General features: G+C 42.2%; 2 protein-coding genes across 2 annotated transcripts; both read left to right on the forward strand.

Moving 5' to 3' along the window:
- The first annotated feature begins 3,452 nt into the window (after positions 1-3,452).
- On the forward strand, positions 3,453-11,214 carry LOC144513509 (uncharacterized). Its single transcript, XM_078244608.1, has 5 exons — positions 3,453-3,517; positions 5,374-5,526; positions 6,993-7,456; positions 9,761-9,947; positions 11,191-11,214. Exons 2-5 carry the CDS (start codon positions 5,434-5,436, stop codon positions 11,212-11,214), a joined length of 768 nt encoding a protein of 255 aa, XP_078100734.1. The 5' UTR covers positions 3,453-3,517; positions 5,374-5,433.
- Positions 11,215-15,418: 4,204 nt separating this feature from the next.
- Positions 15,419-16,509, forward strand: LOC144513506 (uncharacterized). Its single transcript, XM_078244606.1, has one exon. The coding sequence runs from the start codon at positions 15,647-15,649 to the stop codon at positions 16,319-16,321; it is 675 nt and encodes a 224-aa protein (XP_078100732.1). The 5' UTR covers positions 15,419-15,646; the 3' UTR covers positions 16,322-16,509.
- The last annotated feature ends 7,737 nt before the right edge of the window (positions 16,510-24,246 follow it).

The following is a 24,246-nucleotide window of genomic DNA, read 5'->3' on the forward strand; positions in this document are numbered from 1 at the left end:
AAGAGTGAACTGGTTGACAGAGCCACATGGCGTGCAGATAGTCGTCTGTGCTACATAAAGTGCATTGTGAACAGATACCTGTGTTTGCTAGGCCCATTTTGAACATTTTCCTTTGGGTGATGTGAGTTCTGTGAATTACTTTATATTGTATAAGCTGCAGGGTTTGTGTTAGCGGTCATGGAAAAGGTATTTTTACAGATTTGTTCCCAGTAATCAGGGGTTGGGAGAGAAGGCCAGATCACTTTCCCACTTGGTTGTTGGGAGTGTTATTGTTGTATTTAGGTTGGTAATCATTGTATATAGCTAGGAGGTTAGTTTTTTGAAGTTATTAATTTTCATTAGTTCTTCTGTAAGCTGAGAAGGTTGTAATGTGTTGTCGGTAAGTCCGGAGTTATCTTTAATTTTAAGTCTGAGTTGTTGATATTGAAGGAATTGTTCTCTCCCAACCCCATATGTCTGTGTGAATGTGTTAAATGACATGAAATGGTTGTTCTCAAATAGGTGGTGAAGGTGCGTGATTCCTGTTTGTGCCCATATGGAGAAGTAAAAAGGTTTGTTCTGTAACATGAACACAGAGTGGGGTGAACTTGTTTAATTCTAGTGATGATTTTGTGATTTGGTTGGTTTTCCACCAGGCTGTCAGTGTTGAATAGATGGTGATGCGTTGGCAGAAGTTGGATTCCTTGATTGATTGTGAGAGGAAGGGCAGATCTGCTATTGGGATGTTTGTACATTGGTTTTGTTCCAGTTCCAGCCATGGGTAATTGTGCTTGTGTATATTGATCCATTTAACCGAGTACTGTAATTGATTTGACAGGAAGTAGTGATGGAAGTTTGTTGCCTCCAGCCCACCATGTGATTTTTTATTTTGTGGTGTTGAGAGTGATATTCTGGGAACCATGTGTCTGTAGGAGTGATGGGGATCATAGAGAAAAGGTAGTTAATCTGGGGTAGGGTTTTCATTTTGACTGCAGCTGTTCTTCCGATGAGTGTGAGTGGGTGTTTAGACCAGCGTATTCGTCTTTGATTTTCCTGAGGAGGGGAGAATAGTTGAGGGTGAAGAGCTCTGACAGCTTGGGGGAAATCTGACTCCCTAGGTACTTGATGTTGCCTGTGTGAAGGTGGAGGGAAGTGTCCTGAGCTCCAACATCCCATGGGTCATCTGAGAGGGGTACTAACACTGATTTATTCTAGTTGATAGTGTCATGTGAGACATGGGGGAATCTGTTGATGATATTGTGACAACCAGACTCTGATAAATGATGTTGGGGCAGCTTTCACAGCGGTGTGGTCGTGGTGTTTCTACGGTTTTATTACTACAGTTAATCCCACCAGCAGCATGCTACTAACGATAGCCTCCGAGCCTGAAGTGTAACATTAACGCTGTCATGCACACGGCACAAGACTTCACAAGGGGCTGGAGGCAGCTGGTCTGTGTGTGTTGTAAAAAATACACCGTTGTTTGGAGAAAAAAAATGTAATATAGATTTTATCTACCTGGGTTGTGTGTCCAAGTAGAACCTATGCATAGGAAACACTGCTTTAATATTTCAATCTGATATCACATTTGGGCTTGGGCGTGGCATGGTGTCTCTATAGCACCCCCTAATGAGTTTTAGCCTTTGACCCCATTTGTGACATCCCATAAAATACTCACAAACTCAAAACCATGAAAACCTGTGAGCAATACGAGACTGGAGAGAGTTGGTTAATTCGTGTTTAGTGCCCTGTAATGGGTGGAAGGCCTTCATTTGGACACAGCTGCTCTGATATTCACGTACATTGGTACACACATTGCTCTCATTGTTACAGACATATTTCTAATTTGCTTTCATTAGCTCCACCCAACTGGAAGTTGGCCATTTTTAATTGTATGCTCTGAAGTTATTCAGATACCATCATATTATCTTCCTTTGTAGACTTTTCATTTAATAATCTTTGTGTGACATTTCATATTGACTGTTTGTATTTCCTGTGACTGAATGTGGTTTTAAATCTGTTGAGGTGTGTTCAGACTGAAAGTAAAGACTCTGATGATGATGTCTTCCAGCCAACACTAAAGAATGATGGAGCAGCAGGGAACAGACCAAGTCAAATAGAAAACAGCTGATTTATTCATCTGTAATGTCAATTATTTCATTTTAAACTTCTTGAAATTTGAAACAAATGAATGCTTACTCATGCAAAGAAGCTTGTGCTCGGTCCTGGACGTAGCAGCAGCCCTGCAGGGATTTCTGGACCTCTTCAGTTCTCTGAACAGAATAAATGAAATAAAACGAGGCCTCATGCTGATTATTTGGGACTTGAGTTGGTGGATTTCTCCTTCCTGCCGTTTCTGTGTTTAAACTCCTTGATAAGAAAACGTTTCCATCCACTAAAAGTGCTGACAGAGTCAGATTATTATTCTAAGAGTCTGACAACATTACCTACAGAGATAGAGCTTTTAGTTAAAGAGGAAGATCCTTTTAGTTTAACATGAAACAGCCCCGAAATCACCATCACCAAACTACACCAGACTCCATGTAAATAATCAGGACTTTTAGCGTGTATAGAGCCAGCATATCTCCACCAGACTCCATGTAAATAATCAGGACTTTTAGCGTGTATAGAGCCAGCATATTTCCACCAGACTCCATGTAAATAATCAGGACTTTTAGCGTGTATAGAGCCAGCATATCTCCACCAGACTCCATGTAAATAATCAGGACTTTTTAGCGTGTATAGAGCCAGCATATCTCCACCAGACTCCATGTAAATAATCAGGACTTTTAGCGTGTATAGAGCCAGCATATCTCCACCAGACTCCATGTAAATAATCAGGACTTTTTAGCGTGTATAGAGCCAGCATATCTCCACCAGACTCCATGTAAATAATCAGGACTTTTAGCGTGTATAGAGCCAGCATATCTCCACCAGACTCCATGTAAATAATCAGGACTTTTAGCGTGTATAGAGCCAGCATATCTCCACCAGACTCCATGTAAATAATCAGGACTTTTAGCGTGTATAGAGCCAGCATATCTCCACATGTAAATGGGTGAATTAAGGGTTTATTTCAACCAAACCAGAGTGGTGATTGTTGGAACAGTGGAAAGATGAACCAAGACAGCTTTTTGATATATATTTTTTCTTTTTCTATCGACTATACATGAAGTGTGTTTAATAATCATTAAATTGCTATTTTATTTAAATGGAGTCTGGTGTTTTGTTTTAATTATTTAAGTGCTGTACATTATTTAATACTCAAGTAAAGTACAAGTACCTCGAGTTAAGTCCAGTACTTGAGTAAATGTACTCAGTTCCAGGCCACCACTAACTGATTCATTAACTGAATGTGTATCTGTTGTTTCCCCCTCCTGACCTCCGGGCGGCAGCGTTCTTTCATTTTAAACTTTTATTCTGAAAAACCCTGACTGGGAGGAAACAGGAAGTGTGGTGTCTTCACTGTGATGTGTGTCCGGCGGTGGGATAGCTGTGTTGTTTGTTATTAGTGAGTTTTAAGAAGACAGAGCTCCAGGTAAACCCGCACACACTCAGGTAAACACTTTAAGAACTGCTCTTTTACACGGCAGTCACAGAGAATAGAAGACAGAGCTGCGCATGCGTTAGCTTCCCATTCGGCTGCTTAATGCTAACGGAGCTGAGCAGAAGCTAGCTAAGCTCTTTCATATGGCTCTTTGTGGTTTAGCTTATTTAAAGCTAATGTACTTGCTCTTACTACTTGTTGTCTGGAGTCTTCACCTCCAGGGTTGAAAGTACTTCATTGGAAGTCTCTTTGGATAAAAGCGTCAGCTAAATGACATGTAATGTAATGTAATGTAGCAGGCTAGCTAGTAGCTGATATTCATGTTTTGTTGCATCGACCCTAACCCGCCTGAACCGGGACCCCCGTTTGTTTTGGAGGGAAACGTTCCTTCGTTAGTTGTCTCCCAGCGGAAAATTCCCTCCATACGGTTGGTTTGGAAAGTGTGTGTGTGTGATTATGGTTACGGTAAACAGATGTTTAAAGTGAATGCTAATTGTGTTCCCTTCAACATGCTGCCTATTCCAGTGTTAGGGGCGTAATATGTCATCCATACACACATACACGGTCTATGTTCACGGTCATCACGGTCATACGGTCTATGTTCACGGTCGTACACGGTCATACACGGTCTATGTTCACGGTCATACACGGTCTATGTTCACGGTCTATGTTCACGGTCATACACGGTCTATGTTCACGGTCATACACGGTCTATGTTCACGGTCATACACGGTCATACACGGTCTATGTTCACGGTCATACACAGTCTATGTTCACGTATGTTCACGTATGTTCACGGTCATACACGGTCTATGTTCACGGTCATACACGGTCTATGTTCACGGTCATACACGGTCTATGTTCACGTATGTTCACGGTCATACACGGTCTATGTTCACGGTCATACACGGTCTATGTTCACGGTCATACACAGTCTATGTGTCACGTATGTTCACGGTCATACACAGTCTATGTTCACGGTCATACACGGTCTATGTTCACGTATGTTCACGGTCATACACGGTCTATGTTCACGGTCATACACGGTTGGTCTGAATGAAATACACCCAGAATTTGAACCATGACCTTACTTCCTGCTTACTACTGGAACATAAAATAAGTCAATCAATAAAACTCAGACGGTGGACTGAATATTTCCACTGTATTTAAAGCCATGTAAAAGGGTTTGTTCATAGACTGGATGTTAGCATTGGTACAGTCTATGTCCTCAGTCTTACCCTACAAATAGACACACACACACACACACACACACACACACACACACACTTCGTAGCCTAAATGGCAGAGTATACATACATATGAAAATACAAAGATATTGAACATTACTTATTTGTGACAATCACATAGTGACAGTAATCAGAATTAACCAGGAACCATGTTTCACTTAGTCTACTTCTCAAACATACAAGAATCATTAGTGTTGTATCTTTTGTGTTTGTGTTGTATCTTTTGTGTTTGTGTTTGTGTTGTATCTTTTGTGTTTGTGTTGTATCTTTTGTGTTGTATCTTTTGTGTTGTATCTTTTGTGTTTGTGTTGAACCGTCTCAGCCACCGTAGCACTGTGAGGGGAAACGGCCCAAGTTGTGTTTGTTAACCAGTGTTGTGGTAGTGTTTGTTTTTACCTTTAGATTCATTCCCAGTTTAATATAATGCTGTTTTCTCCAAACTACTCTGAGTTCATGTTGTAGCTAGGAAGGAAATGGAACCGTTTCTCAGCCGCTGCTTTGAGTGTTCAGACTGTTGTTGTAGTTGTGTGTGGATGTGAGGAGAACGAGAGGAGACAGCAGCTCCTGAATATCTCTGCTGCTTGGATTTGTACTGAACAGAATCCAGAGTGAGTCCAGCAGCCCCAGTGGAGCTCTGCTGGATTTCAGGACCAGAGAGGAATGGAGGAGGACAACCAGAACCCGGAGCAGCGGAGCAACGAGGTCCCCAGAAGACAAGCAGCAGACTGGGACTCTGATAGCAGCCATGTTCAGGTCAGTGTTCAGGACACAACAACCACTCTAAAGTAACAGAGGGCTATTTCACAGAACCTAGATTTCCCAGGGTTAATAACTGATGTGTACCCACTCTGTCGTTCTCTGGGACATGTTTTCACGCTAATCCAATGTGTTTGGAGCTTCAACGAAGCTAGCGCGGACCGCTGGTTAGCTTACAACGCTAGCTAGTATTCGGGACACAGGGAAAGTAAAAACAAATCACTATTTATACTACTAAAAAGGCTCAAAATATCACCAAACTTCAACGGTAGCATAGTGAGGGTCCCTACATGTTAACGGAAGCATTGAGAACTTTGTAAGTGTACAGACAGTTTATTGAACGAAGAGCTGCAGGAGCTCCATTTTGAGATGTGTTCGCACACTTTTTTGTACAGTTCTGGCAGTGCGGTCTCTGAAAAATACTTGCGTGATGGAAGAGAGTACCTTGGCTCTAAGTATTCCAGTAGATGACAGAAGCCCTCATCTTCAACAGCTGACATTGGTTGAGCATCTAAAACAATGAATTCTAAAACTTTCTGTGTTATTGCCAATGCTTTCAACAGGGCTCCATGTTAACTCTTCTACTGATAAATGCTCTGGTAATAAATACAGAAACTACAATATGCTGTTTTATTTTAATTCACAGTCGCATTTGATGTGAATGGTGCTTAACAAATGCACATTCAGAAATGTTAACAAAGTATTATTATTGTCAGTATACTGTATTATTGCCTCATGCAGGCTCTCCCTCTCTCCTCTCTGTCTCTTTTTTTGTTTACACTGAAATAATCACATCTAAGGTGTTTAAACTTCCATGGAACAGGGATTATCTAGGCTAACTAAGTAGCTAACACCCAGTGTGGGAAATATTGAGTAATGAGGGCGCCAGAGAGAGAGGAGCTCACAACACTCACACAAGCACTATTTGTTTTTACGAGGTAAATAGTTCTATATTTAGCATCCTGTGTATTTTTCGGGGTCTCCGCTCTCTGCTGTCACATTTCTACCTCTCTCACCCAAGTGAGGGAGCAGTACAGCAGCATGTGGCAAATTTCGGAGCTGACGTTTAAAAATGCAAATAAATCAGTGAATGCACTACAGCACTGCCGAGGTCTATCACCACAGCTCCGCCGACCGGAAGTGCACGCAAGCCGGGTTGAGACGTAAACAAAGAGGGGGAAAGAGAGGAGGGCTAATGGTAGGCTAAGGCTAACTCCTTATCAGCTATTACTACGCAGAATGTTCTTCACCAATGTATGTCTCAATGTCTTTAGCAAACAAATGGATGATCTTCGGCTGCAGATCACCACTTGTAAATGTATTATGGATGGCAACCGCATGATTTCCCCCTGCAGCTTTAATATAGTAAAACATGGTAAACTATAAGTCACTCCCACCTCCCATTAGTTCTTCTAACCCTTGTATCATTATCTCTGCATGTTTCCCCCTTGGGTCTACCAAAGGAGCCCTCAGCAGACGTCAAGCTGGCGACCGTAGCAGGAAAGAAGGGCACGAAGGCCAAGGAGGAGGAGCAGCCTGCAGCAACTCCTCCAGCAGTGAAGGAGGAAGAGGAGGAGGAGCAGCCTGAAGCACCTCCTGCAGCAGTGAAGGAGGAAGAGGAGGAGGAGCAGCCTGAAGCACCTCCTGCAGCAGTGAAGGAGGAGGAGCAGCCTGCAGCAGTGAAGGAGGAGGAGGAAGAGGAAGAGGAGGAGGAGCAGCCTGCAGCTGCAGCAGTGAAAGAGGAGGAGGAGGAGCAGCCTGCAGATCCTCCTGCAGCAGCAGCAGCAGCAGTGAAGGAGGAGGAGGAGGAGCAGCCTGCAGCAGCAGAGGAGGAGGAAGAGGAGGAGTATGTGGTGGAGAAGGTTTTGGACCGCAGAGTGATGAAGGGAAGAGTAGAGTTTCTGCTGAAATGGAAGGGGTTCTCAGAGTAAGTATGAGTCTATAATATTAATACTTGGTGTTCTTGTTCCTGAGATAGGTAGGTAGGTGTATATATATATATATACACACACACACACACAGTATCTCACAAAAGTGAGTACAGCCCTCACATTTTAGTAAATATTTCATTATATCTTTTAATGGGACAACACTGAAGAAATGAGCCTCTGCTCCAATGTAAAGTATGAAGGTTACAGCTTGTATAACAGTGTAAATGTGCTGTCCCGTCAAAATAACTCAACACACAGCCATTAATGTCTAAACCGCTGGCAAAAATGTCCAAATTGGGCCCAATTAGCCATTTTCCCATGTGAGGTGTCATGTGAGTCGTTAGTGTTACAAGGTCTCAGGTTTGAATGGAGAGCAGGTGTGTTAAATTTGGTGTTATCGCTCTCACACTCTGTCATACTAGTCACTCGAAGTTCAACATGGCACCTCATGGCAAAGAACTCTCTGAGGATCTGAAAAAAAGAACTGTTGCTCTACATAAAGATGGCCTAGGCTATAAGAAGATTGCCAACACCCTAAAACTGAGCTGCAGCACGGTGGCCAAGACCATACAGCGGTTTAACAGGACAGGTTCCACTCAGAACAGGCCTCGCCATGGTCGACCAAAGACGTTGAGTGTGCATGCTCAGCGTCATATCCAGAGGTCGTCTTTGGGAAATAGACGTATGAGTGCTGCCAGCATTGCTGCAGAGGTTGAAGGGGTGGGGGGGTTAGCCTGTCAGTGCTCAGACCATACGCCGCACACTGCATCAGATTGGTCTACATGGCTGTCGTCCCAGAAGGAAGCCTCTTCTAAAGATGATGCACAAGAAAGCCCGCAAACAGTTTGCTGAAGACAAGCAGACTAAGGACATGGATTACTGGAACCATGTCCTGTGGTCTGATGAGACCAAGATAAACTTATTTGGTTCAGATGGTGTCAAGCGTGTGTGGCGGCAACCAGGTGAGAAGTACAAAGACAAGTGTGTCTTGCCTACAGTCAAGCATGGTGGTGGGAGTGTCATGGTCTGGGGCTGCATGAGTGCTGCCGGCACTGGGGTGCTACAGTTCACTGAGGGAACCATGAATGCCAACATGTACTGTGACATACTGAAGCAGAGTATGATCCCCTCCCTTCAGAGACTGGGCCGCAGGGCAGTATTCCAACATAACGACCCCAAACACACCTCCAAGACGACCACTGCCTTGATAAAGAAGCTGAGGGTAAAGGTGATGGACTGGCCGAACATGTCTCCAGACCTAAACCCTATTGAGCATCTGTGGGGCATCCTCAAACGAAAGGTGGAGGAGCGCAAGGTCTCTAACATCCACCAGCTCCTTGATGTCGTCGTGGAGGAGTGGAAGAGGATTCCAGTGGCAACCTGTGAAGCTCTGGTGAACTCCATGCCCAAGAGGGTTAAGGCAGTGCTGGAAAATAATGGTGGCCACACAAAATATTAACTCTTTTGGCCCAATTTGGACATTTTCACTTAGGGGTGTACTCACTTTTGTTGCCAGTGGTTTATACATTAATGGCTGTGTGTTGAATTATTTTGAGGGGACAGCACATTTACTCCGTTATACAAGCTGTAACCTTCATACTTTACATTATACAAGCTGTAACCTTCATACTTTACTCCATTATACAAGCTGTAACCTTCATACTTTACATTATACAAGCTGTAACCTTCATACTTTACTCCGTTATACAAGCTGTAACCTTCATACTTTACTCCATTATACAAGCTGTAACCTTCATACTTTACATTATACAAGCTGTAACCTTCATACTTTACTCCGTTATACAAGCTGTAACCTTCATACTTTACTCTGTTATACAAGCTGTAACCTTCATACTTTACTCCGTTATACAAGCTGTAACCTTCATACTTTACATTATACAAGCTGTAACCTTCATACGAAAGTGTCATTTCTTCAGTGTTGTCCAATTAAAAGATATAATGAAATATTTACAAAAATGTGAGGGGTTATATATATATATAGTATATATATATATATATATATATATATATATATATATATATATATATATATATATATATATATATATATATAGTATCTTGTTCATTTACAAATTGCAACTAATCTACAGCATAAATATCTGCATTGTATCATGCCCTCAAAGTTGAAGGTTTGGTATTTTGACACTAAGTTGCAGACCTGCCAATAACCTTACAAAATGGCAATAAAAAAAGGAATAATATGAATTAACAATCAGAGTGAGAATGTATTGCCTAAAAAGCCTGAGGAGATTTTCTTCTGTCTACACTCACCTTTCCAGTGAGGATAACACATGGGAGCCACAAGACAACCTGGACTGTCCCGACCTTATCGCCGAGTACATGCAGAAACACAAGGAGAAGGAGGAGAAAAAGAAGGAGGGCAAGAGGAATGTTGTCAGTGAGGCCTCGGGAGACTCAGAGGAGCGAGGGAGCAAGAGGAAGAAGGAGGAGGAGGAGGAGGAGGAGGTGAGTGAAGGAAAGAGGTTACTCCAGACTGAAGAGTCCCAGAAATATAATCTCAGTATTAATGAATGCACACAGAGGGTTTCACAAATGTCTTTTAGGATTTATATATAAATGACTCTCCACATTGCAATATATATTTACCTGTTTCAAGTTAACGCACCATTTAGGATATATTGTGCAGCCCTAGCTACAACTGTTAATTAGTGGAAATATGTAACGATATGAAAATGTAACCTCACGGTTATAGTGACCAAAATTGTCACGTTTTTCGGTATTATCGCGGTATTTTTAAAAGTGTGTTCAAAATGTTCAGGAAGCACTGACAGGCCTACACACGCTGAAATAGTTTCAAAAAGAGTAAGTGTTTATTATATTACAAAAATATAGGCAATAGGCTTGTAAAAACTATTGAAAACTGGCTGCTGAAACACTGGCCTGCTGTAGGGGGTCCAGTAAGAACTGGAACCAGAGATGTCTGACTTTGAGATCCAGGAACATTCATTTACAACTCCAACATGAAGTTAACTATGACGTTGTATTTGACGTTACATGTGAAGTTGGATGTGGTTCTGAAATATAAGTAAATAATAATGCACATTAATAAGCATCTGACTTACTATGAACCTTATTTACTAAAACTAAATGTTATAGCCACCAGCATACAAGAAACAATACTAAGAATGTCATTGATTTCTCTGTAATAATTAACATAAATATAGCATATTGCTCAGTAACAAAAACAGAATAAGCCACATCTATTACAGCACACAAACAGTGTAATACACCTTTAATAGCTTAGCACATGGCTCCACAGGCTAGTCTGTTTACTGGTGTTTGCACAAATTGCCCTAACACAAGCTGAACATCAGGTGAACAAGTAATAAACAATCTGCACATCTGTCAGCTATGCAATAAGAAACACAGCAATATTATCAAGGCGATAACTAGAACTGCCATGACGGTCATTTTGACCATTTTGGATTTTATAAGTGCAATAAGTTTGCTGAATAAAAAAAAATGAAATCCTGCTGGTACCTGACTTTTCCTAAAAGTGTCTGTATTCTCATTTAAAATGTTTTTAAAATAAATTACACAAAAGGCAAAGAAAATATGATCAATTTAACCTATTTTGGCCATACACGGTCATATTGACCACAAGGGTTTTCGTGGTTATCTTTATGTAATTTTTTGCACGGTTGAAGATGCATCTTGGTTGCTTAGTAACTATCATTGTCTCTGTTAGAGAAATGTCACTAGCGTCACCTAGCCTATTTGATTACAGTAGCCTACACTGCTTTTTATAGCCTATTTAGAAACAAGTTTGTAGTAAAAATGTCCAGAATGAATGAGCGAATGAAGAGGAATATGACTGTTGAAATGGCCTTGGAGATGCTTCAGAACATGGGAGGTGATGATTCTGATGCTGGGGCTCTATCGGAGTCGGAGGAGGAAAGTGACAGCGATCATTCCTGGGTGAATGACAGGTCCAACACTTCATCCTCATCAGAGAGTAGGCCAACAAGACTTCGGATTCGGTTACGCTTGATGATCCCTTTGACGGCGTTGAGCAGGTCATGGCTGATGTTCCCGGTGAGTTCCGCTGCATAGCTATTCTGGTCATATTTGCAATTATAGGCTATTATTATTATTATTATTATTATTATTATTATTATTATTATTATTATTATCATTAGTCTATTAGTTATTGTTGTTTTTGGCCTTCCCGAACCAGTAGGCCTACCCCTGGAGCCAATTGAATACAGCCTGCCTGAGTCATCACGGCCGGAGGCGGCTGTGCAAATGGGGAAGGATGGGATGCCGTGGACGGTGCTTCAGCTGACTGAACATACAGGGAGAAAGCAGAGCCAAAACGTCCTGACGGAAGATGCTGGCCCCACAGCGCACACAAAGCACAACATTGAAGATGCGCTCACGGCCTTTGTGTGTCTCTTCGATAATGGCATGCTGAAGCACATCAGGGACTGCACTGTGGCTGAGGCCCATCGGCACCATGGTGACAGCTCCTGGGATCTGACAGTGGCTGAACTAAAAGCATTTATAGCCCTGCTCTATGTCCGCGGGGCACAGGGTGCAAAACACATCGATGTGGACAGTCTGTGGTCAGAAAAATGGGGTTTGCCCTTTTTTACAGAAACAATGACCAGAAACAGATTTAGAGAGATCATGAAATTCCTGCGGTTCGATAAGAAAGAAACCAGATCTGCAGGATGACAAGTTTGCCCTGGTGTCGGCAACCTGGAACAAGTTTGTGCAGAACAGCATAGCTTGTTACAAGCCTGGTGCCGACATTACGATTGATGAGCAGCTGTTCCCCACCAAGGCCCGGTGCAAATTTATTCAGTACACGGGGAACAAGCCTGATAAATTCGGCATCAAATTTTGGCTGGCTGTGGATGTGCAGTCCAAATATATGCTGAATGGGGCTCCGTATCTGGGTGAAGAGGAGACGCGGAGCAAAGGTCAGCTCGTGGGAGAGAGTATGGTGCTGAAACTGGTGGAGCCATTTCTGGGGAAGGGAAGAAACATTACGACTGATCATTTCTTCACCTCCCTAAAGCTAGCCACTGCTTTACAGGCCAAAAAGACCAGCCTGGTTGGCACCCTGGGCAAAGCCAAACGTGAGTTGCCTCTCTCTGTAAAAGAGCAGGCAGAGCTGTTCAGCACAAAGGTGCTGAAATGTGCTAATGCGACACTGACCATTTACCAGGGAAAGCCGAGAAAAAATGTGTGCATTCTGAGCTCAGTGCACACAAGTGATAACAGATGGGGCGAAGGCAAAACCTGAGTCTGTGACTTATTACAACAACACCAAATACGGCGTAGATGTGTTGGATCAGATGGCGAAGGCGTACTCCGTGAAAGGCGGTACACGAAGATGGCCAGTGGCTGTATTTTATAACATCCTCGACCTGGCTGGAATAAACGCACATGTCCTATACAAGGAGTGCACCAGCAGCAAGATTTCAAGAAGGAAGTTTTTGCTGCAGTTGGCAGAGGAGCTGAGAGCCGAGTTTATGGAGGGGAAAAGGGCAGCAGCGCACGGTCCCGGTCAGCAGCGACAGCAGCTACCACCGCAACAGGCACAAAAACGCAGGCAGTGCCAGGTGAGGAGGAGCTGCAATCAGAACAAGACAATAGACACCTGCAGCACATGCCGCAAACCCGTCTGTGGCAATTGTGTGAAAAGAAGAGATGTCACCTGTGTTGACTGCGTTTAAAAAACCAAATGTAGGCCTACACGTGGATTTGTAATTAATTGTTTCATGGTTCGTTGGCTCTTTTTGTTTTCAGCTCGGTTCCAGCTTTTTCGATTAGCCTATTTTCTGTCATTTGTGGTAGAAATGTGTTTAAAAAATATAATCTTAATGTATGAAAAATGTAAATGTATAGTGTACCAGCAGTAAAATTGCCCGGAGGAAGTTCATGCTGAACTGAGAGCGGAGTTTATGGAGGAAAAAAGGGCAGCGGGGCACGATCTGACCCCAAAACAGAGGCAGTGCCAGGTTAGCTTAGGGTACATGTTCAAATTAGCTACTTTTATATGTTATTTGCTTGTTATGAGTTATGTTGAAAGAATTTCCATAACATATTTTTTGGATATGAATGTAGCCTATGAAATAATTATGAAGTATTGAAACACGTAGCCTATTAGGCCTACTACTCAAATGTATAATTAAACTCGTTACAATGTACATTTTGATGTTATTTCGTTTTTCTAACGATATCCTAACACAGTACGTGCATTAATATCACAATTAGGTATTTATCATGAGAGATTATAGAGTTTTAAATCTGGTGGTCAAAATGGCCGCTCACGGCAGTTCTAGTAGTTATGGAATTCCTGCACTTCTAGTGTTAAACAGATAACGAGGCAGTAAACCATGACAGTTTAGCAAGCTACAGAATGGTTTTAACTTAAGTGGAACCCTAACCCTGGGTAGTACACATATCACTTCAACATGTCCCAAAACTGGAATGCAATAAGTCCGAAAAAAGTCAGTTTACAGCTGTTACATAATGTCCCCTCCTCCTGTCTGAATGCGAGTGAGTGGCAGTAGATCAAAGTGCTATGGCCTTTTATACAAGGCTGGTAAACGTCCTGAGCGCTGTCATCTTCTTCTTCCCGCCATGATTTCAAGAAATGCACGTTGTAGGCTACGCAGTGCTCGGCTACTTCAGAAGCCTTCGTTCTTCGCTGGGAAGAATTAAACACAGGGTTTCCACACCGTGGTAATCCACCGCGATAATAAGGATATTTTAAAGGAAAAGGGTCATTGTTACCGCCAACATTTTTACCGTGGTTTACCGTTACACCAGTAATCGTTACATCCCTAGTGAAAATGATTAGTATCCTAACTCCTTGAATGGTCTGATTATGACGGTTTCAGTTCAGAGCAGTGGTCAGTAAATGTATATTTTTAGGCTGCTCCACGATCGTCTGCCACGCTTTCTCTCGCTGTTTCATTACAGCGGCCATGTTTCTTCTTTACAAGTTTCTGCTGCTCACTCTGTGTAAAGTATGAACTACGCGTATTCTCCATTTTAGCAAAAGGGAAATCTGTTATTGACCTCGTGGTCTGTTGAGGAAAGCCGTGAACGCTCATCTATCCAAATTACTTCAGCCTGACTCGACCTAGTCTCTCCTCCTCAGCCTGACCTAGTCTCTCCTCCTCAGCCTGACCTAGTCTCTCCTCCTCCGCCTGACCTAGTCTCTCCTCCTCAGCCTGACTCGACCTAGTCTCTCCTCCTCAGCCTGACCTAGTCTCTCCTCCTCAGCCTGACCTAGTCTCTCCTCCTCAGCCTGACCTAGTCTCTCCTCCTCAGCCTGACTCGACCTAGTCTCTCCTCCTCAGCCTGACCTAGTCTCTCCTCCTCAGCCTGACTCGACCTAGTCTCTCCTCCTCAGCCTGACTCGACCTAGGCGCTCCTCCTCCGCCTGACCTAGTCTCTCCTCCTCAGCCTGACCTAGTCTCTCCTCCTCAGCCTGACTCGACCTAGTCTCTCCTCCTCAGCCTGACCTAGTCTCTCCTCCTCAGCCTGACCTAGTCTCTCCTCCTCAGCCTGACCTAGTCTCTCCTCCTCAGCCTGACTCCACCTAGTCTCTCCTCCTCAGTCTGACTCCACCTAGTCTCTCCTCCTCAGCCTGACCTAGTCTCTCCTCCTCAGCCTGACCTAGTCTCTCCTTCTCAGCCTGACCTAGTCTCTCCTCCTCAGTCTGACTCGACCTAGTCTCTCCTCCTCAGCCTGACCTAGTCTCTCCTCCTCAGTCTGACTCGACCTAGTCTCTCCTCCTCAGCCTGACTCGACCTAGGCGCTCCTCCTCAGCCTGACTCGACATAGGCGCTCCTCCTCAGACTGGCTTGCCCGTCGTGAAACCGCCATTCACTTGAATGGGGAAACTTGCCTGAAAAATTTGGAATATTTCTGAACTTATGAAAGTTATGAAGAGTACATTTGCTTCATTCATAACATGTCTGCAACCGGCACACATTTTCATGAATTATTGTATGAAGAGTTAAAATTGTGAATGAGAGCAAGTCTAGGGTTTAAAGAAGGTTGTTCACTAACTCTCTCTCTCTGTTTGTCTGTTGCTATAGAAACGGAGAGAAGGAAAGGGACTCAAACGTCACCACTGTCAACACTGTGACAAATCCTTCACAAGATCTGGATATTTAAAGATGCATCAGCTCATTCACACTGGAGAGAAGCCGTACAGCTGTGATCAATGTGGGGCAGCTTTCACACAACAGAGTCACCTAAAAAACCATCAACGCATTCACACTGGAGAGAAGCCGTACAGCTGTGATCAATGTGGTAAAACCTTTTCTAGGAGTAGTAGCCTAGAAATCCACCGACGTGTTCACACTGGAGAGAAGCCGTACTGGTGTGATCAATGTAGGGCAGCTTTTACACAACAGGGTGACCTAAAAAGACATCAGCTCATTCACACTGGAGAGAAGCCGTACAGCTGTGATCAATGTGGGGCAGCTTTCACACGACAGGGTAACCTTAAAATTCATCAACGCATTCACACTGGAGAGAAGCTGTACAGCTGTGATCAATGTGGGGCAGCTTTCACACTACAGCGTCGCCTAAAAACACATCAATGCATTCACACTGGAGATAAACCTTACAGCTGTGATTTATGTGGTAAAACCGTTTCTAGGAGTAGTAGCCTAGAAATCCACCGACGTGTTCACACTGGAGAGAAGCCGTACTGGTGCGAACAATGTGAGAAAACTTTTTCTCAGAGTAATAGCCACCAAATAACACCACCAGCTCATTCACACTGCCTCGTTGTGAACATGTTTCAGAGCCAAGCTGTTTCCTGCTGCCTCCTCCTCATGCCCTGATAGCTGTGTTGTTATATTCTGATCTTCTCTCCACATTGAAGGCTGACCAGCAGTAACTTTATCTTCTGAACAGCGTGGACGTTATCCTGGATCAGCTGGACGGTTTTCTACCTTTCCTCAGAACACTCGATTTTACACTTTTTTTGCAATGTTCATTTCATGCTTTTTTGGCAATTTTTATTTTTTTTTTTTTTATAAATGCTAATGTTGAAGCTGTTTTACCACAATGTACCCACAGTGTGAAGGGGAAGGCCCAAAGGCGACCATTTAGTGTTTGCTCTGATGAATGATGACGTAGACTGCTCTGCCTAAGCTTAGCAGTGATTCAAGGTCTTTAAATTTTTTTGTCCCTCTTTCAGACTGATGATTTCTGGAGTCACATTACAATGGAGACAAATCGGTATGCTCATCAGTATTTAGGCTCTCATGAACTAATGCCAAGTTCACGTTTCATGAATGGTATGATGTCACTGTCCTTGCAATGAAAGCCTTCCTGTCACTCCATTTGAGCATGGGCCTGGTACATGAATCAGAGATTGAGGATTATTGGGCAGAATTTGGGCCACCTTTTACACCGGGATTTCAAAAAGTGATGTCTAGGAACAGATTCAAAATTATTCTGTCTTCCACTTTGCCAATAATGATGAATATGTTGAGAGGGGCCAGCCAGGTTAGGACTGTTCAAGCTGCGCCCAATAATTGACCTGATCCTTCCATGCTTCTCAGCTGTCTATGGCCCACGCAAACAACTGTCACTGGATGAAATGATCATAGCTTTCAAGGGAAAGTCGTAGTTGTATAATCCAAACAAACCGGACAAATATGGTTATAAGGCATTTGTTTTGAGTGAAGCCAAGTCAGGATATGTTCTGCTTTGGTCTTTGTACACTCGACAGCATGGTGAGGAGGTCACTGATTTAGGTGCCACCCATTTTCTAGTTCGGCAGCTGATTGCCCAGCACATGGGGAAAGGGCATTGTGGGGAGGGAGTTGTATATGGATAGCTACTACACGTCACCAGCTGTAGCAAATGAGTTGGCAAATGATGAAACTGGTTGGTGTGGGACAGTCAGTAGCCAAAGGTGAGGTATACCAAAGGCCCTGAGAAAGACTGAGTTGCCCTTGGCCAGAGAAGATGACCCAGTGTTCATGAGGCATGGCAAAATGTTGGCATGTGCGTGGCATGACGTAAAGCGTTTCCATTTGTTGTCCACTCTTCATGGGAACTCGTGTGTCCGGAAACGGATCAGGTCCAAACATACGGACAGTGGGTTTAGGGACAGAAACAGAGCTGTGTGTGTGGATAGGTACAATTCATTCATGGGGGGAGTAGACACTGCTGATCGGAGGATGAAAACCAACCTCTTTCCACATTGGTCAAAGAAATGGTGTAATCGAATAGTGAATGCCATTCTAAGCATAAGCATGGTCAATGCCTATATCATTTACTGCAGCATGACTGCCGGTCCACACAAGTCACTGAAGGCCTTTGTGCAGGACGTTATCACTTCTTTGCTTGAGGGCTTCTCCAAGAGAGAAAACAAAATATGGGGAAGGCATTCAGCAGAGGGGCGAGAAATGCCACAGAGGCATACAGAACGCCACTGGCTCCGTGATACTGGCGATCGTTACCGTCCTAAAGGTCGTCATCAGACACAATACAGGTGCAATCAGTGTGGGGTAGGCCTGTGTGCTGTGAAAAAAAAATCATAAAAAACGCCTACTGTTTACATGAGTTTTGTTGTGTAGTAATAGTTCTAGTTTACGACTGTTGGCTTACAATGTACTTTTTCCCCGTTCATTTAATATGTGGACAACATAACAAATGGATGGAGGGGGGTAAATCTGATGAAATAAGTTAAAATATGAGGTATTTCATGGAAATTACATAATCCTATATGGCCGCCGCCATATGATGTCATAATATGCAAATTAGATGGGAAAATGTACTCCCTAGATAAACTTTATGTCATTCTCAATATTTGTCTCATTTACACTTTGTCTCTATCTCAAACCACTTTCAAGCCAGAGCCTTCTGAAATGTAGGTGTCGAAATAAAACCCGTTGCCTAAAGGGTTAATAAGAGCACCCTAATGCATGGAAGGCCTTCATTTGGACATAGTTGTTTCAATATTCACGAAATTTGGTCCAAACATTCCTCTCATCATTACCGACATACTGGAAGTTGGCCATTTTTAATTGTATGCTCTCCAGTTATTGTTTTGTAGTTTAACATCATATTTTCTTCCTTTGTAGACTTTTCATTTAATAATCTTTGTGTGACATTTCATATTGACTGTTTGTATTTCCTGTGACTGAATGTGGTTTTAAATCTGTTGAGGTCTGTTCAGACTGAAAGTAAAGACTGATGATGTCATACAAAGTCAGACAATAGAAAGCAATAAACAGCTGATTTATTAATCTGACTTGTAGAATAACGTCAATGGTTCAATTGTTTTAAATGTCTGCAAATGTGGAACAATTAAATGCAAAATAAATGAAATAAAACAAGGCCACATGCTGATTATTAGTGACTTGATTTGATGGATGTATTCTTCCTGTTGTGTCTGTGTTTAAACTCCTAATTAAAAGGTAAAGTTTCCACCCACTAATAGTTCTGTTGTTAACTCTGACAGACTCAGATTATTATTCTAAGTGTCTGACAACATTACCTACAGAGATAGAGCTTTTAGTTAAAGAGGAAGCTCCTTTTAGTTTAACATGGAACAGCCCCGAAATCACCATCACCAAACTACACCAGACTCCATGTAAATAATCAGGACTTTTAGCGTGTATAGAGCCAGCATATCTCCACCAGACTCCATGTAAATAATCAGGACTTTTAGCGTGTATAGAGCCAGCATATTTCCACCAGACTCCATGTAAATAATCAGGACTTTTAGCGTGTATAGAGCCAGCATATCTCCACCAGACTCCATGTAAATAATCAGGACTTTTAGCGTGTATAGAGCCAGCATATCTCCACCAGACTCCATGTAAATAATCAGGACTTTTAGCGTGTATAGAGCCAGCATATCTCCACCAGACTCCATGTAAATAATCAGGACTTTTAGCGTGTATAGAGCCAGCATATTTCCACCAGACTCCATGTAAATAATCAGGACTTTTAGCGTGTATAGAGCCAGCATATTTCCACCAGACTCCATGTAAATAATCAAAAGAAGAAAGATGAACCAAGACGGCTTTTGATATATATTTTTTCTTTTTCTATCAACTATACATGGTGTGTTTAATAATCATGAAATTGCTATTTTATTTAAATGGAGTCTGGTGGAAACATACATTGAAATGCTTACATTATATTTTGTTATTTCTCTTTATTTCACATTGTTTTAATTATTTAAGTGCCCTATTACACCCTGCTATGCTCTGTAATGCCCGGCTTCAACTTGCTATGTCCGGCCAACGCCCTGCCACACCCTGTTACGCCCTGCTGTGCTCTACGACACCATGAACTATTATAACTATTAAAATATCTTTATTGTGACTATTATTGCCATCGTTCATCATACCCCCAACCGGCACCGTCAGACACCGCCTACCAAGAGCCTGGGTCTGTCCCGTCAGACACCGCCTACCAAGAGCCTGGGTCTGTCCCGTCAGACACCCCCTACCAAGAGCCTGGGTCTGTCCCGTCAGACACCGCCTACCAAGAGCCTGGGTCTGTCCCAGGTTTCTTCCTAAAAGGGAGTTTTTCCTCGCCACTGTTGCACTTACGCATCCATGCATGCTCTTGGAATCACTGGAATTGTTGGGTCCTTGTAAATTATAGAGTGTGGTCTAGACCGACTCTATCTGTAAAGTGTCCTGAGATTCCTGTTATGATTTGACACTATAAATAAAATAGAATAGAATTGAATTCCTATTGGTTCAGACACAAACTGTAGTCTTCAACAAAAACTACAGTACTACAGTACTCGTTTCCTCCACCTGTGGATCCGTTGTTCTACACGCAGGTAAATCCTGTTATTGGGAATAAAGCTGGACGATAGAAAATGAATTTGTTTCTGAAACATATTTGATTGTGTGGTGTTTGTTGTTATCAGAAACCAGGAAGACGGCGAGTGGGATCATCTACACGGTGTAGAGCTGCAGCCATTGGCCGCCTGCAGACTGTAAGCCCCGCCTCCATCCCTTGAGACAGAACAGCAGCTGGTTAATGAGTGATAAATGTTCCAGCTGTGCTTCTGTGTTTCTACCTGAACAGGTGAAGCTCCCGCAGCCAAGAGAGCCAATCAGCTGACGGAGTGACAGACAGCGGAGGAGGGCGGGGCTTCTGGACACATTTATTATTCTTACAAACTGTTTATTTAATAAAGTTTTTGAAACACCACGAGTCAAAAATTCACTCAAATGTTTTATTTTGTAAATCAGTGTGTGCGGTACAAATGCTGCACTCTGATTGGTCAGCACCGAAGCAGGTACTGATGTCATCAAAAATAGAGCTCTCAACATCAGTTTAATCATCAGAATTCCTTCCATTAATATAAGACATATACATCTACTAACAGGAAGATTTCAGACCCTTAATCTAACTCTCTCAAACATCATTAAAAACTCATTTCAACTGGTTTTTAACTTTAGTTACAATCTAATGATTCATTATTCAATGTCCTCAACATAAATAAATCCAGCTTAACTCTGAGTGTGTAGAGGAGACAACATTAAAAACTGTGTAAGAGCCCTTTAGTGTTAGCATTGGTTAGCTGATATTAAACTGATGGTGTGTTAAAGGACGTGTGGACATCTGACAACTGGATTGATCAGCAGGAGTATTAAAACAATCTGAAATGGAAGCGCCTGATTGGTCCTTTCAGCAGCAAGGTCATGATGATGTCATCCTGCAGGAGAGGACTGTGATTAGCCGGCTGTCAAAGGCCCAGGATGTAGTTGATGTGAGACAAATGAAAACATCCGTTTCATAAACTATGAAACACATTTTCCTACCATGAATACTTGAAATGATAAAGTAAAAAAATATAAACCACCTTGGGGTTTTCAACATGCTACATACTATACTATGACTTTTTCCGACATACTATACTATGACTTTTACTATACTATGACTTTTTCCGACATACTATACTATGACTTTTTTCCGACATACTATACTATGACTTTTTCCGACATACTATACTATGACTTTTACTATACTATGACTTTTTCCGACATACTATACTATGACTTTTTCCGACATACTATACTATGACTTTTTCCGACATACTATACTATGACTTTTTCCGACATACTATACTATGACTTTTACTATACTATGACTTTTTTCCGACATACTATACTATGACTTTTTTCCGACATACTATACTATGACTTTTTCCGACATACTATACTATGACTTTTTGAATGCTACTCCTCCCACATCATTTTAACTACAGACATCATTCAAACTTTAAACTCTTCACAAAACATTCAGCTATGACAGTTGTATTCAGCTTCATCATATCTTGTCTGTCTGTCTTTCTATCTACCTGCCTTCAAACCTTAAAATGTTCCGCATCTTTTATTCATTAAGAATCTTCTTAAAACTTGCAAATTCTATTTGTACTTTTGAAAATATTAAATATATATTCATTCAAATGAAAGCCGGCAAATCAGTTTAGCATCGGCTTTTACACAAAAATTCATACGATGTATTATTAATCTTTTAAAGACATTCATATTAATTAGAACCATTTTCACATTTTCCTACAACTTCACCTTCTTCTTACACATTGAAGCCTCCAATTCAATGTAGTGACAGCTTTTCAGAAAAGCCTAAAATATTACACTTTTGAATAATATATTCTTGCTGTTATTTAACATTTTTACTAATTTAAACCATTCTAACTTTTCTCACTGCTTTACCTTTTTCTTACGCATTAAAGCCAGCAATCTAGTTCAGCTTTAGCTATTTAGCTTTTCAGCATTCACAAGCTCACAAATTAACAAACTTTTCTGCAGGAAATGCCTCTCTACTTACTTTTCAAAAGACAGTTTTTCCCTTCCTGTCCAATAAAAACCATGTAGCTCCAGATGTGTGTTGATGTTGAATGTTTGTGATAAACTGAAGGATGATATGGAGTCATAAGAGTGTCATAAAGAAGAATACTCCTGTAACAAATTAAGAAACTTAATGTTAAAGTTCAATTCTATTCAGTTTATTTGAGAAGAGGACAGAGCAAATTAATAAAACAAATGATTATACATGGGTTAAAAATGCCAGAATTAACCAAAAGCTCACAAACTTTCCCCCAAATACAACCAGCTGGTCTATCCACAAAGAAACCGTTCAGTATCGCATAACAAAAATCATTTTCAGCAGAAATAACAAATACTTTACCTGACACAAGCTAGCATTAGCTTAATTCAGTATCAGGACACTTAACGTATTGTTAGCTTAAAAGAAAGATTAATGTTACCTTTTACTTTTTAACTTTAAAAGCCTCTTATTTACGAGAGCGGTCTGAGAGACCTCCAGCTCACAGCGGGGGGTGTGTGTGTGTGTCTGGTCTGAGAGACCTCCAGCTCACAGCGGGGTGTGTGTGTGTGTGTGTGTGTGTCTGGTCTGAGAGACCTCCAGCTCACAGCGAGGTCTCTGAGTGTGACTGGCCCAGCGACGAGCTAGAAGCCGGGGCAGGACCTGCTGGCTGTCGCCTCACTTCATGGAGCTTCTCAACTCAGAAAATGTTGAAGCAAATTGTCAATTCGGCATCAATTTCATCAAGACTGCCTATATTAGAAATCTAAACAGTTCATTTCTCTCCTAAAACGTTGTCAGAAGTGAATTTAGTGATGAATAAGATGGTGAAAACTGTTAAAAATGTCCCGTTGTTGGTTGTTGCTCTGTTTGCAAGTTCTGAGTTGGCAGTGGGCGGGACTTATAAGTTTGACCAATCAAGTCCACCTAGGAGAAGGGTAAAGACCCTGCTGTGGAGTAGGAGCTAAAAGAGTATGCTACTGAGGCCAGAGGAACTTAAAAATCCCCAAATGTTTCCTGTCGGAACACGACGAAGAAAGTTTTCTAGGATCGTTTAGTTCTAAGAACTGCAGACCCCCTCTGGTCAGAAAGCCCCTAAAATCTTATTAAGCTGGAGTCCCAGTCTCTGTCATAATAATCATATATGTCATGTTTTAGGCCTATTGGCAGACATCCATTTAAAATGTAGCCAATGACATATAAAGAGCCTTTTCTCCATGTCTACTCAAGTTTCTCAGCTTGCTCTCTAGTAACATTTGGGTGGTCCAGGTCATTCACAAGGCTACTTTTACTTGTATACTTTAAGTACATTTCCAAGCCTGTACTTTGTTACTTTTACTTGAGTAATGAAGTTAAATCAGTACTTCTACTTGAGTACAGGAAGTGAGTACTTTTGCCATCTCTGCTGAACACTGACCTGAACATGGCTGCTATCAGAGTCCCAGTCTGCTGCTTGTCTTCTGGGGACCTCGTTGCTCCGCTGCTCCGGGTTCTGGTTGTCCTCCTCCATTCCTCTCTGGTCCTGAAATCCAGCAGAGCTCCACTGGGGCTGCTGGACTCACTCTGGATTCTGTTCAGTACAAATCCAAGCAGCAGAGATATTCAGGAGCTGCTGTCTCCTCTCGTTCTCCTCACATCCACACACAACTACAACAACAGTCTGAACACTCAAAGCAGCGGCTGAGAAACGGTTCCATTTCCTTCCTAGCTACAACATGAACTCAGAGTAGTTTGGAGAAAACAGCATTATATTAAACTGGGAATGAATCTAAAGGTAAAAACAAACACTACCACAACGCTGGTTAACAAACACAACTTGGGCCGTTTCCCCTCACAGTGCTACGGTGGCTGAGACGGTTCAACACAAACACAAAAGATACAACACAAACACAAAAGATACAACACAAAAGATACAACACAAACACAAAAG

This window comes from Sander vitreus, unplaced genomic scaffold, assembly GCF_031162955.1.
Source record: "Sander vitreus isolate 19-12246 unplaced genomic scaffold, sanVit1 ctg268_0, whole genome shotgun sequence".
Lineage (NCBI taxonomy): Eukaryota > Metazoa > Chordata > Actinopteri > Perciformes > Percidae > Sander > Sander vitreus.